General features: G+C 39.1%; 2 protein-coding genes across 2 annotated transcripts; one reads left to right on the plus strand and one right to left on the minus strand.

The window, feature by feature from the left end:
• The first annotated feature begins 562 nt into the window (after positions 1–562).
• On the plus strand, positions 563–1,696 carry LOC140944340 (melanocyte-stimulating hormone receptor-like). Its single transcript, XM_073393505.1, has one exon. It carries the CDS (start codon positions 710–712, stop codon positions 1,694–1,696), a length of 987 nt encoding a protein of 328 aa, XP_073249606.1. The 5' UTR covers positions 563–709.
• A 1,955-nt stretch (positions 1,697–3,651) lies between these two features.
• LOC140944081 (QRFP-like peptide receptor) lies at positions 3,652–5,979 on the minus strand. The gene has a single exon (XM_073393195.1). The coding sequence runs from the start codon at positions 5,422–5,424 to the stop codon at positions 4,204–4,206; it is 1,221 nt and encodes a 406-aa protein (XP_073249296.1). The 5' UTR covers positions 5,425–5,979; the 3' UTR covers positions 3,652–4,203.
• Positions 5,980–12,275: the final 6,296 nt, after the last annotated feature.

The following is a 12,275-nucleotide window of genomic DNA, read 5'->3' on the forward strand; positions in this document are numbered from 1 at the left end:
CTATAAAAGGTCCATTTACATCAACCAAACGCTATAAAATTGAAAAACGCGTTAAAAAAGAAAAATATCTTTTCGACTACTTTAAGTCTACATGTACAAACAAAGAGTCATCTTTCAATACACAATAACTTAGTATCAGATGATAGCTCACACGTGCGGTATTAACCGATTTTCCCTGTGGAAATTCAGTCTAACCAAGCGTAGTCCTGCCTTAATTTCCTCAAAATTTTTGAGAACTAAGCACACTTTGTAAACGGAGAAAAATAAAAACATTTTCATTAGGGGAGCTTGTTTCTGATTCATAGGATAATTGCGAGGCCTTAGGCAAGAGTATGGTTTTCTCTTTCCTGCTCTAGATTGGTCCATTGTTTAATTTCAAATAGCCTTCCCTAACATGCTGGCTTGATAACCAGATAAAGTAATTCGAACCTCCACCTCCTACTAAAAGCATTGAAAAAAACTGACTTTTCTTTATTCAGATGATAATAATAATCGCTCATTATATCATGAATGGGCCGTCATCAAGAGATCCGGAATTCATTTCCATCAAAATAAAGACACACTTCAAAAACTTACACCTGGCAAACGATATTGTTTGTTACTGACGATTAATCTTGGAAACTGCTTTGGCGAGTCATTTATCTTCAAGATACAATCAGGAGTGTTCGTTTAATACACGTATATCATCCAACGTGAAGTTTTGGTCGAGATGAACAACATTAATACAAGCTTCAAAAATTCCACTGAATGGAACGTCCAAACAAATTACTCATGCTTCTATCTGACTAGGTTTCTTATTTACGATCAAGAGCCTTTGAGAATTTCTCTTATTGTCAATTGTGCGTTAAATGTATTCCTATCTATCACAGCCATTGTTGGAAATATGTCCATCCTATGGGCTTTGAAGCGGTGCTCCCAATCACTCCGCCCTCCTTCGAAAGCTCTGTTGTGTAGTTTATCACTATCTGATTTGGCTGTTGGTGTCCTTGTTCAGCCCTTGTACGTGGCTTACAAAGTCGCCGAAATGAGCGATCACTTTCGAATCTTTTGTATCGCTGGAATTGGATTCCATCTATCTGCCAATGTGTTTCAAGCGGTTTCTTTTCTAACGGTGACAGCCATATCGTTGGACAGGCTATTGGCGCTGTATTTACAGACAGCATACAATGCAAAGATCTACCAAAGGCGAGCTTGGATTTTGGTCTTTCTTTTGTGGTCTTCAGCAAGTCTTTGGGTGGTCACATGGTTCATAAATATCACAATTTATCAGATATTTAACGTTACCAGCGTGTGTATATGCCTTGTAATCTGCGCATCGGCTTACATTAAGCTTCAGATTCGCCTTCGAAAGCGGCAAACTGTAATAAAGTGTCGTCTTAGGACTCATGACCAAAATGAACCACAAGGAATTGTGAAGATTCACACACCACATCTTCATTTGTACCGAAGATCTGTGACCACGATGTTTTACATTTACATTTTACTGATTCTGTGCTACGCACCCTACTGGCTGATGTTCATTGTTATACAAATAACTGGTAGGAGTTCTACAAAAATTGCTGCCCTAAGTTTTTCAATGACGCTCCTATTCGCCAATGTGAGTGTTAATCCGTTTCTTTACTGTTGGAGAATTCACGAAGTTCGAAAGGAAATCGTAAGGATACTGGATAGAATGAGATGTCGAAAACAACCTTAAATTAATAACTTCCAACATGATTTTAATGGAGATTTTGACGCCATCCGATGTCATTAGTTTACACCTTAAACTTAATGAGGCAGGACTTAACTAACACCGTCAATTATAATTGTCAATTGCAAGGTCTAACAGTCTTTCATTAGTAAAAGGAAGAAGCGACAATTTTAAACTATGCTGTTTTTCGCTTTAAAGTGCACCTTTCAATAGTGCGTCCTAAAGAAGGAATCCCGATTCCTTTTTCCAATCAGATTTTCTTGATCCCCGACCTATTACGATCCCAACAGTAGCACTTTTTTCCAATTTTAAAAATTTCAGTTGTCATCACTTTAGCCACTCAGGACAACATTTTAAATTAATTCCGGTTTGGAATAATAATCAAATAATACCTTATACGCCTTAATCATATTTCTAAGAACACTTTTAAATCTGATTGGCTATCAGCAGCCCTGATTTTCTGTTTCTTATTTGTAGGGAAAAAAAACTCTCAAGATCTCTTGTGTTTAAAACATGCATTCAAATTATTACAAACTACCTCAATTTTTGTCGTAGTTACAGTTGACTCCCGATAATTCGAACTCTCGCTAACTCGAACCAAAGTCGATTTCCCCTGGATTTCCTTCTTACATTTACTGTAATTTTACCCTCCGTAACTCGAACCCTCGTTTACTCAAACCTTAGCTTCTGCTAACTCAAAGTAGTTTTTGTTTCCCTTCAGATCATTTCTATACAATTCTACCCTTGATAACTCGAACCATGTTAAAACGCGTGACCAGACAGGGAAAAAACCGTGTACTGAAATCCGAAACATTGAATTTATTTCAAAACAACCGAGTCATTCTTTAATTTGTCTTTACTATTTTGTCCCTCCAGTTCAAATTCAGTGTCCATCCCTGTATGCTTTGTTGCTTAATTGCATTCCCTCCCCATCCATTTGCTTTTTTCCCCACTTCCGGTTTTTTGCTTCAAACTCCCAATCACTCGAACTCCCAACAATTCGAACTTTTTTCGATTTCCCTTGAAGGTTCCAGTTATCGGGAGGCGACTGTATGATTAATTGGAAACAGAGTTCAACATTTGTTTATAAACAAATGAACATGTGACAGATCTTGCTCAAGAAATATTGAACAGTACCGGAGAATAGTAGGTAAAGCGTCCATGGGACGGCTGGTGGCCCTTACATGGTCGCATTACCGAATAGTAGGACAGAGAAGGAAACGCCCAGTCCAGTCCAGGCCTTGGGATATGTGAATTTCACCAAAGTTATTTTTAGACCAATTAAACGCTTCAAATTAATCTCAAGTTGGTTTCCGTAGAGGTCCGCAAACTTGTATTCACTGCTGTCAAGAGAAAATTCAACAGTCGCCATAATGATTGCATTTTGCAATCTTTACTTTGAGAGGCGGTTGCCCGTGGACTTGATGAGTTTTCTAACAAACGATTGAAATGTGCGGACGTCTTAGGACTTGAACTTCCGTTTAGAAATACACATATCCCACCAACGCCCTCCGATTCACTCTCTTGACAGTACCTCAGGCCATGTTCAATTTTGAAATTGGAAAATTCAGCACCGTGAAAGTTGAAGTCGTTGAACGAGGACAGAGATGAGCTCTATTTCGCCCAACATCCTTTAAAAAACTTGGCGAGCCGTTTTCAAAAGAAACAAAGGCCTGAAGTTGGCCTGACGTTGGCCTGGCTAGAAGGGTGTCTCCATCATCGAGAAGTTGGTGACCTCGCTAGGCTGGTCACCCCCCTAGCCGGGCCAATTTAGTTTCTCGTGTAAACGGTACTCCAAATTTTGTAAGGAAATGTAGGAAACGTTGGCTTACCTAAGATAGTTTGGATAGGTGACCCTTTTGTATGGGGCAAGGTTTTTCTACGTCCAACAAAAGATCTTACCACAGGACGTGGTATTATTTTGGTTCTATAGACAACAACGGTATACTTCAATATATTTTATCTTCATCTATGTTTAAAGCTCAAATGTATCTTCGTGTTGGGTTTTCGTGACCAAAAAGGAATGATTATATGTTAAAATTTCTTTTATGCATATACCGCCCTATTTTCACCAAAACAATTTTATTGACTTTATCCAACAAAGATTCAGTAAATAATAACAAATATCTAACTAGTAATACGAGAAACGGAAACAAAGAGAACACAAATAAATAAGGATTCTAAGTCATCCCTAATTAAGAGAAGCTTAAGTACTTGGATTTATAGCAATTAAACAAGGCGCGAAGATTTATGTTTTCATGGAACACACCAAGCATTTAGAAATAGTGCTTCACAAAGGCGTATTGTCAAAGCAGCCGTTTGTTGAATAAATTAAGGCCCGTCAAGATAAAACCCCAAGATGAGAAAATGATGAAGAGTTACATTGCATAGCCTATAATATCACGAATCAGCTGCATTCAAGAGACACACTCAAAAACTAACTAGTTTAAACACGACTATGATCCTTCGCACAATTGGCATCAATTAGTCATTCATGACTAAGGAGCCAGAGTTTATTCGTCTTCCTTTGGTAAATCAGTCGTCTCAGTTAGTGTCTCAAAAGACAAGGTCGCTCCTTCATTAACTACACCTTCACTGCCGTGGTTAAAGTCACTCGAAGATTTGGTGGATAAGTTGTCGTGATTACGCCACACTTTGCCTTCGTTCATTCCATGGTTCTGCTCCATTTGTTTTAGCTTGCAATTTTTATTGTTCTTCTTGCTTTTTCTTTTGTTGTTGCACAAATCAAACTTTTTTGGACAGTTAAAAGCTCTTTTTGCAGCGTTCCTGAATTCCTTGCTCAGGAAAGAGCTTACTACAGGATTTAACACGGCGTGCAGGAAGGCTAACAAGTCTACACAAACCATAAGAATACCAAAGGGGTCGTAAGATTTCATAAGAGGTACAACATGCAACAGTTCAATAACCGTAAAAGGAGTTAGACAGACGAAGAACACTATCACTACAACTAGAAGCATCCGGATGATACTACGCCGCATTTTCATGACGCTACAAATATCGAATCGTGATCTCTCACGATATCTCCCTACAACGTCGGAGAGTTTCTTCGAAACTTTCGCGTACGTAAAAATCAAGATCACAAGAGGAACAAAGTACAACAAAATGAACTTGGGTACGTGATAAGCCAGAAAAACTGGCAAGTAGTCATCTGGGCGGCTCTGCATGCATACTTGTTGGCCGCGGTGTGACATTTCGACGGAACTGAGAAAAAGTTGTGGTAGCGACAAGATTAACGACGTAATCCACGCTAGAAAGATGAGTCTCCCACATTTGAATTTAGCTTCGTGGCCCTTGAATCGTATGGGTTGACATATTGCTAAGTATCTCTCAATGCTAACAATGGTCAAGCTTATTATAACAACGTAATAAAATACATGTAGCACATAACGATGGACTTTGCAAAGGCCATCCCCTGATTCCCAAACGTCCTTGAAAATGGACACTCCTTCCAAGGGAGTTTGCAATGCAAAAAGCAAGTCCGCTGCAACCATGTTGCAAAGCAAGTTATTGGTAATATTTCGTAGTTCTTTCGCTCGCCAAAACACGAATAGTATAGCTGAGTCCACGACGAAAGCAAAAACAAAAAGTACAACATAAGTGATAAAAGCAAGAGCGTGAAGCCAGGAAGGTAAATCGTCAGCATACAATTCTTCTGTGGAGCTCGGGAAACTTGTGGTCGAAAGCATTGTTGTTGCATTGCTGTTCAACACCATACTAACGTCGTTTGTTCAACACGAATGATAATTCTAGAGCATCGGGACCAATATCACACACAAAAATCAAAGTGAAGTTTCGGACGGCTTACACCAAATTTTACTGTGGTACACGGTCTCTCAGCTTGGCTCAGACTTCCAAACAGCATGAGACACTCAATCGGCAGTGAAGCAGCGAATGAAGGACAACAGCTTCAGGCTAGACTTCTTGATAGTTCGAAAGGGTCGCTCTGCTGACAATTACGCTATCGTCACCTCCAAGTTTAAGTGTAAAGCACGAAACAGCTCGCTCCTTCAAAGTCACGGCACCAAACTGCAAATTTTAGCGCCAATTCTAGGGCAGATTTGTTTGCCGATGCCAGTCTATAAGCGCTCGAACGACTTCTTTTTGTTAATCCTAATGTGATATTAAGCGTGGGAAACACATGATTTACGAACTGAACAAATAAAGTTATTCACTACGGATATGATTCAGCATTGTTTTGTTTTAAATGCTTTGCCTCGGTAACCATTAATGGCCTACTTAAAAATAAAGTTCATCTTAACTTTGAATTACCTGTATGTCGACCTTAAGTTTACGTTTTGGCTGAAAACGATGTAAGAAGTTTAACTAAACTCAAGTAACCTCAAGTCCAACTAACAGTATGTGTGAGGTTTTAAACAAAACAAAAAGGCCGTAAGGACAACAAGGTCAAGGGTGATTTCACTTTCATCATAATGATTTACTGAGTAAGGCAATATTGTGACGTCAATCAGCACTAAACGCTGATGACGGAGCACGAAAGAAATCTAATGCAGCGTCCACACAGACGCGTTTTCGCTAGACAATGTTAACATCTGACGTGTTCACACGGGTTTGTGATGAAAATGAACGTTTTTGAAAATTACGTTGTGGAAAGTAAAGTTTTAAGGAAGCAGAGGTCAATAACCTCGTCAATAACAGGCAAAAACGGAAAATTCAAGGAAAAGCTGGGAACGTAAACTTATCACAAGATATGGATTTTTATGCCGTGGTGTAGAAGGTGGAAAACGCTATAAGGCAAAATACTTTTTAAACTTTTGGGGGGAGGGGGTTTGTCTGTCTGTCTGTCTGTCTGTAACTTTCTTTGTTTGTTTGCCAGTTTTGTTTTCTTGTTGTTGTTGTTGTTTCTTTTTTACAAATAAATGGCAGAGGTTTCGTTCGAAACATATTTGTGTAGAAGTAGTGCTGTCAGTGTAGTAGTAGTAGCAGTGAACAGTCAGTGAGTCGTCGTCATACTATAGTAGTTGAGTAGTAGTAGTAGTAGTAGTAGTAGTAGTAGTAGTAGTAGTAGTAGTAGTAGTAGTAGTAGTAGTAGTAGTAGTAGTAGTAGTAGTAGTAGTAGTAGTAGTAGTAGTAGTAGTAGTAGTAGTAGTAGTAACGTAGTAGTACGTAGTAGGCCTATCAGAGACAAGATTCTAAGTACATACATACCCATACATACATATACATTTATTTGATAAGCAGGTTTGAAATAAGCAACTGTACAGCTGATGTGGACCGACTACTACTAAGTCTAGATAAGAGAACAAAGATTTCCAATACAATTATTTAAGATAAAAGGACGTCAGTAACCAAATAATTTAAAAATATCTAAATTCAGGGTTCTTATTATAGTTCCTTTTGAAAACTGATGTCCCTAACGTAGGTCTTAATCGATTTTAACTTTCTTTTAAAAGAGTGAGGGTTTTCAAGCTGTTTGATATGTTGCACGCAACATATTAAAAGTAAACTTACAGTTTTAATCAAAATGAGTTTTTCTATGTCTAGTTTCAGTAATTTGACTAAGACACCTCTTTTTGACTTTTTTCATCAAAATGGGCAAATGGAACGATCGGTTGATGACGAGTCACGTTTCTGCAGTAGGTCTTGGACGTCTCTAAGTAACCAAATGGATCTTTCCTGAATTCGTGAAATAAACTTTGGTTCACATATTTGGCAGGTGCCCCCTGTTGGATGATTTGAATAAACTCTTGCCAAGCTTTTCTAGTTCCTCTAAGCGATCTTGGATAACTGCGATGTAATCGGTTTTCAACGGTCACTGGAAAAAACAGCAGCGGTTGTCCACCAAATTTCAGCTCCACTGCTGAACAGACATTTTTGTCGGTAAGCCACCAGTTCACTCTTTCGTGTGTGGTATCAAATGGGAAAATGTGGCGAGCGGCGCGAGCTTGAAAGGCGTTAAACACAGGGTCAAAGAAGATCGTTGGATTGGCCACGGAGGTGCTGTTGGTAATTCCACAGTTGGTTTTGATCTTGTTTCGAACTTTCTGCCCTTCTTTTTGCTCCTCAAAGTCAACAACACCAACTGCTGGTTCATAATCTAAAAGCCAGTCTCGGAAAATTCGAATTGGCGAAAAATGTTTCATATCCAGGGTGGCATCACTGTTAAACTTAGACACATCGTCGTCAGTGAATATGAAGTATGTATAGCCTGGCCTTCTGTTCATTGCAGCAAAAAACAGCTTATTTCGTCTGCGTAAGAAAAACAAATGGTCGTGAAACAATTTCCTTTTCTGTCCAATTCGTGTCAGTCCGATACAGCTGAAGCACACGTGTATGTAGATGGAAGAGATGCGTGCTCAGTATGAAGAAGGATATAATACATGTCACAGTTAAGAAAATATAAGCTAAGTAGTGGCGAGCCATACTTAACAGAACATTGGGGCACGTGCGGTACAATAGAATGAAATTAAGTTTAGACAAAGCAGAGGTTATACTCGATTTTGAAACGTTTACATAGTTTTAAATTGCTAACCTGACACTCGGAAACAATTTCAATTAACAACCTGTATTAAAGACCTTTTCGCTAAAAATAAGTATGCCCGAATTTTCATTTATTATCATTAGTATTAGGATGATGATGATGATGATGATGTTACATTTTCGTTAAAAAGGAACGCACATTTATACTTTCCTCCGCCTACGTGGCGTCAAGATTCTCACACCGCCAGCCAATGTTTATTTTGACTATTGTTTGTTTCATGTGAAAGATCAGTGAATTCGAGAGCAAAATCTAAACAAAGCAAACAAAAAACGATTGAGTAATATTGAAAATTATTTTCCGTTGCCTAGCAGCCTGCGTAGCTGGCGGTATTGTGTAGTAGTAGAGTGAGATTTAGCGGCGGAGAGGAGGATCGAATAGTATCCCATGATGCATTTTTCCAGAAGCATCACGCAATATCGCAGTCATAGCAGATTCCATCTTGAAATAAGGTCGTTTTCTCGTCGGCTTTTTTGTCACTCGATTTCCAGTAAAAGTTAAAAATTACATTATTTCGTTATTTGACATGATTTCTCCGATTTGCAATGGCTTAAGAGCAAAGTTTCCACTTAGTAACATTTGTTTTCACGGTTTCAATTAGTCTTCCCATCACAAAGTGTTCAGTGACCCACAACCGGGTCATGAATATTCAAGATTTTTTGGAATATATGTTGAAATCTTCCAAATGTGGACCTCACGCCAGCAAAATGAAGTCCTGAATATTGTACAGGCCAAGAAGTACCCAGAAGTACCCAGATTTTGAAGACTTTTTTGTCGACCAAAGATGGCTGAAATTTCGAATCTTTTATCACATTTCAACGCCATGCGTCATAATACATGTTTAAAGCCTGATGAAGCTACAATCTGTTGGGCGCTTTTGAGAGCGCTTTATGCCGAAGCAATCACTTTGTATTTTCAAAGAGGTTATTTTTAAAAGGAATTTGACTATAATTATTTTAATTCGAAGAAGGAGCGGTGTATAATGGTGTGTTTCAGTGTGAAAAGAACCCAGAGAAAGGTACCACGCAGCATGCAAGCCGGCACAACGTAAACTGAAGCCTGCTCAGAATTTGAAAAAAAAAAAATCAGAAACTTTATTTATTCAAAAGAACAGATCAGTATTCTGGCCAGGAAATTTCCTTGATGATTGCTTGAGTCAGAACCGGGTAGACTGTGCTTCAGAGAATTGTTTGTCGCATCAATAGGTTAAATTTTATTTGTAACTGCCATTGTAAACTTCAGCTCCTTTGAGCGCGATGCTGTAATAAATTCTCCTTTGGTAATTAGCTTCACAGCGTAGCGGATGTTTTGTTGGAACCACTTTATAGATCAGTCATAGTTTTGGTTCTCCTCTGGCCTGGGTTCTCCTAGTGAACCTAGCGAAGCTTATCAATTGCGAGTCTTATAATTTGTGTTTACAGTGCGACCGAGCGCGGCACAAGTAGTTCTCGACAGATCAGTGAAATACATGTAAAACCCTTCTCAGTCAAAGCAACGCTGAAATTCTCCTTTACAGCACAGTGAATATAATCCAACTCGATAATCTCAAAAGCAGAAGCTGCTGAACCGAAACATGTTTGGAAACCATCCACATCGAGCACTGCGATCGATGTTCACTTCGCGCGTGCTGAAGAGTACTGATCATGATGTGTCACGTACGCAGTGATAATATAACATGAATTGAGGTGCATCATGGGATACTATTCGATCCTCGTCTGGGCGGAGCCATTCGAGTGAGAAATATCGCGTGCCAGAGAACCATGATTTTTCGAATGCCGCCCACTTTTGTCACCTTAGCTGACCCCAATTAAATCAGCCAATCAACGAGAAACCTGCAACTTGAAACTTCCGATTATTTTCGCGCGAGACAGTTTAGAAATACTAAGCGTTGACAGGCTAAACACGACTCCTAAGCTCGTGATAATGTGAAACGTGACCTTGTGAGTTTGCTTGAACAGAGGTTTTTTTATTTTCTCGGCTCTCGCGCAAGGGTTACTAGTACTACACAGTGTATCATTCTAAACTTTGACTGAGTAAATCGTTTTTTGCCACACTAGCCTTAACATTAAAAGGTCATGAAGCTGGTTTGTTACATGCATACTGAGTAACCATTTCCTGTGGTTTATAAATCTGTAGGTGTTCCTGATAGGATTTGATCTCGGATGCAGTTGTAAAGTGTTTTAATTTTCTTTGACCTTGTTTCTTACGGCTAAATAAAGACAATTCCAGCGCTGTGAAGTTTAAAGACGCCGTTTCGGCAATTTGGTCATCAATTATTCCACCACCCAACATACCAGACACCGGAAATGCGAAAGATTGCCTCGAATTGCCACCCACAAATTCTTCGATCTTTACATTAAAAAACGTGACTTGACGACTTTATTTGATTAGTTTCACAGTACCGGATTGTTTTCTATTTCGTTTTGTTTGTATAGAGCTTGTTTCACTCATCTGATTTCTTCAAATTTGAGTTGCAATCTATGTTTATGGTCCTATGATCAATTGGTTCACTTTGATAAAGAAATTAATGCAAACGTCTATCGTCATAGTCTCTGGGAGTATTATAAACGCTTCCACTGTTCATTTGAATGGCATTTGACACCTCATATGACGTTATATATCGAAACCTGTATTAGGCGGACACTACAGCATTCCCCTAGGGTGTCCGCTTAATATAGGTTTCACTGTATTCAAATACCGGGGTTTTCTGGCAGGCGGTATTTCAACCGCCTCGTCCCTACTCCCTTTTTTTGGAACACGGCTCCGCCGCCAAAACTTTAATCTCGCATCCACACAATACCTAGTCTCCTTCGCAGCCGTTATTAGGGTCGTCACTCGTCACGCAACGCTCCTCCCCGAGGAGCGTTGCGTGACGAGTGACGACCCTAATAACGGCTGCGAAGGAGACTACACAATACCGCCCGCTACGCAGACTATTGCCTAGCGTTGGGAAGAACTGAAATAGACGGATCTGAATTAGTTATTGGAGGTTGCCAAATAATGGATGACATCCAGGATGTTTTAAATAGCTTAAATTAAGTATGTTTTTTCCTGTCCGAACTCGAGTTTCCTTTTTGTGCGTCGAGAATTTATACGCATGTACAAATTCCAAGATTTTGAGCCTGGAGTGTACAAGCAATGAAAGCGATAGCAGTCATTAGTATTTCCCATTACCAAATTGGTGCATAGTAATTTTCGGACCTTTTGATTGGCTCCCCGCATAACTAGGATTGTAATTGTGATTGCCACCGATACTTGAGCACTGAAAGACGTTTTCCTCCTAAATACATTGAAGACACTTTTTTAGGCTATCCAGAGCAAGGGATGGCGCAGTGGTGAGAGCGCTCGCCTCCTACCAATGTGGCCCGGGTTCAAATCCCAGCGTCGACGCCATATGTAGGTTGAGTTTGTTGTTGGTATTACCTCCAAATCATTATTTATTTATTTATTTATTTATTTATTTATTTATTTATTTATTTATTTATGTATTTACTTACGTTTTGACCTCTAGAAATGCCTTCTAAGCAGCGGTATAAAATTTTTACCTGTTCGGTCATCCTAGCGGAACTTGAGTCTTTTCGAAATTTCAAGGGCTTCAGTATTTTTTCTCCGAAAATTTTACAGGCAATTTAAGTTATTACGAAAGTGAGAATTTTTTTCTGATTGGTCTCTCCATAACGTTTTTGAACTCGAAAATTTTAAGTTCCCTTTTTTGTGCGAAAAATAGCCCAATCTGGTGAGTGAAATGTGAAAATTAATTTTTCACGGAAAAGGTACCTCTTTCGTATACGTTCAATAGACTAATGGTACCCCTTTCATATACCTCGTTTAGAACTTTGCATCCCTTTGAAATGCTGTAAATGCATTGTCATTTATAATAATTAATCACAAATGTAAAACGTTTTCCCGACTTTATAAATCCATAAAATTCATCTGTTCGGCTCCTTGGGCCCTTTCACAGACCCAAATGACAGATTTCCCTACCCTTTCATATACTTCAACGAGTGAAATCCCTTCCCTTTCGTATACCTGAAGCCTGAAAACGGTACCCCTTTCTGGCGGAGCCTC

The sequence above is a fragment of the Porites lutea genome, chromosome 7 (genome assembly GCF_958299795.1).
Source record: "Porites lutea chromosome 7, jaPorLute2.1, whole genome shotgun sequence".
Lineage (NCBI taxonomy): Eukaryota > Metazoa > Cnidaria > Anthozoa > Scleractinia > Poritidae > Porites > Porites lutea.

Bases quoted from the DNA above. Each gene is read 5' to 3' on its own strand.
- LOC140944340 (XM_073393505.1), top strand. From the start codon at position 710: ATGAACAACATTAATACAAGCTTCAAAAATTCCACTGAATGGAACGTC.
- LOC140944081 (XM_073393195.1), bottom strand. From the start codon at position 5,424: ATGGTGTTGAACAGCAATGCAACAACAATGCTTTCGACCACAAGTTTC.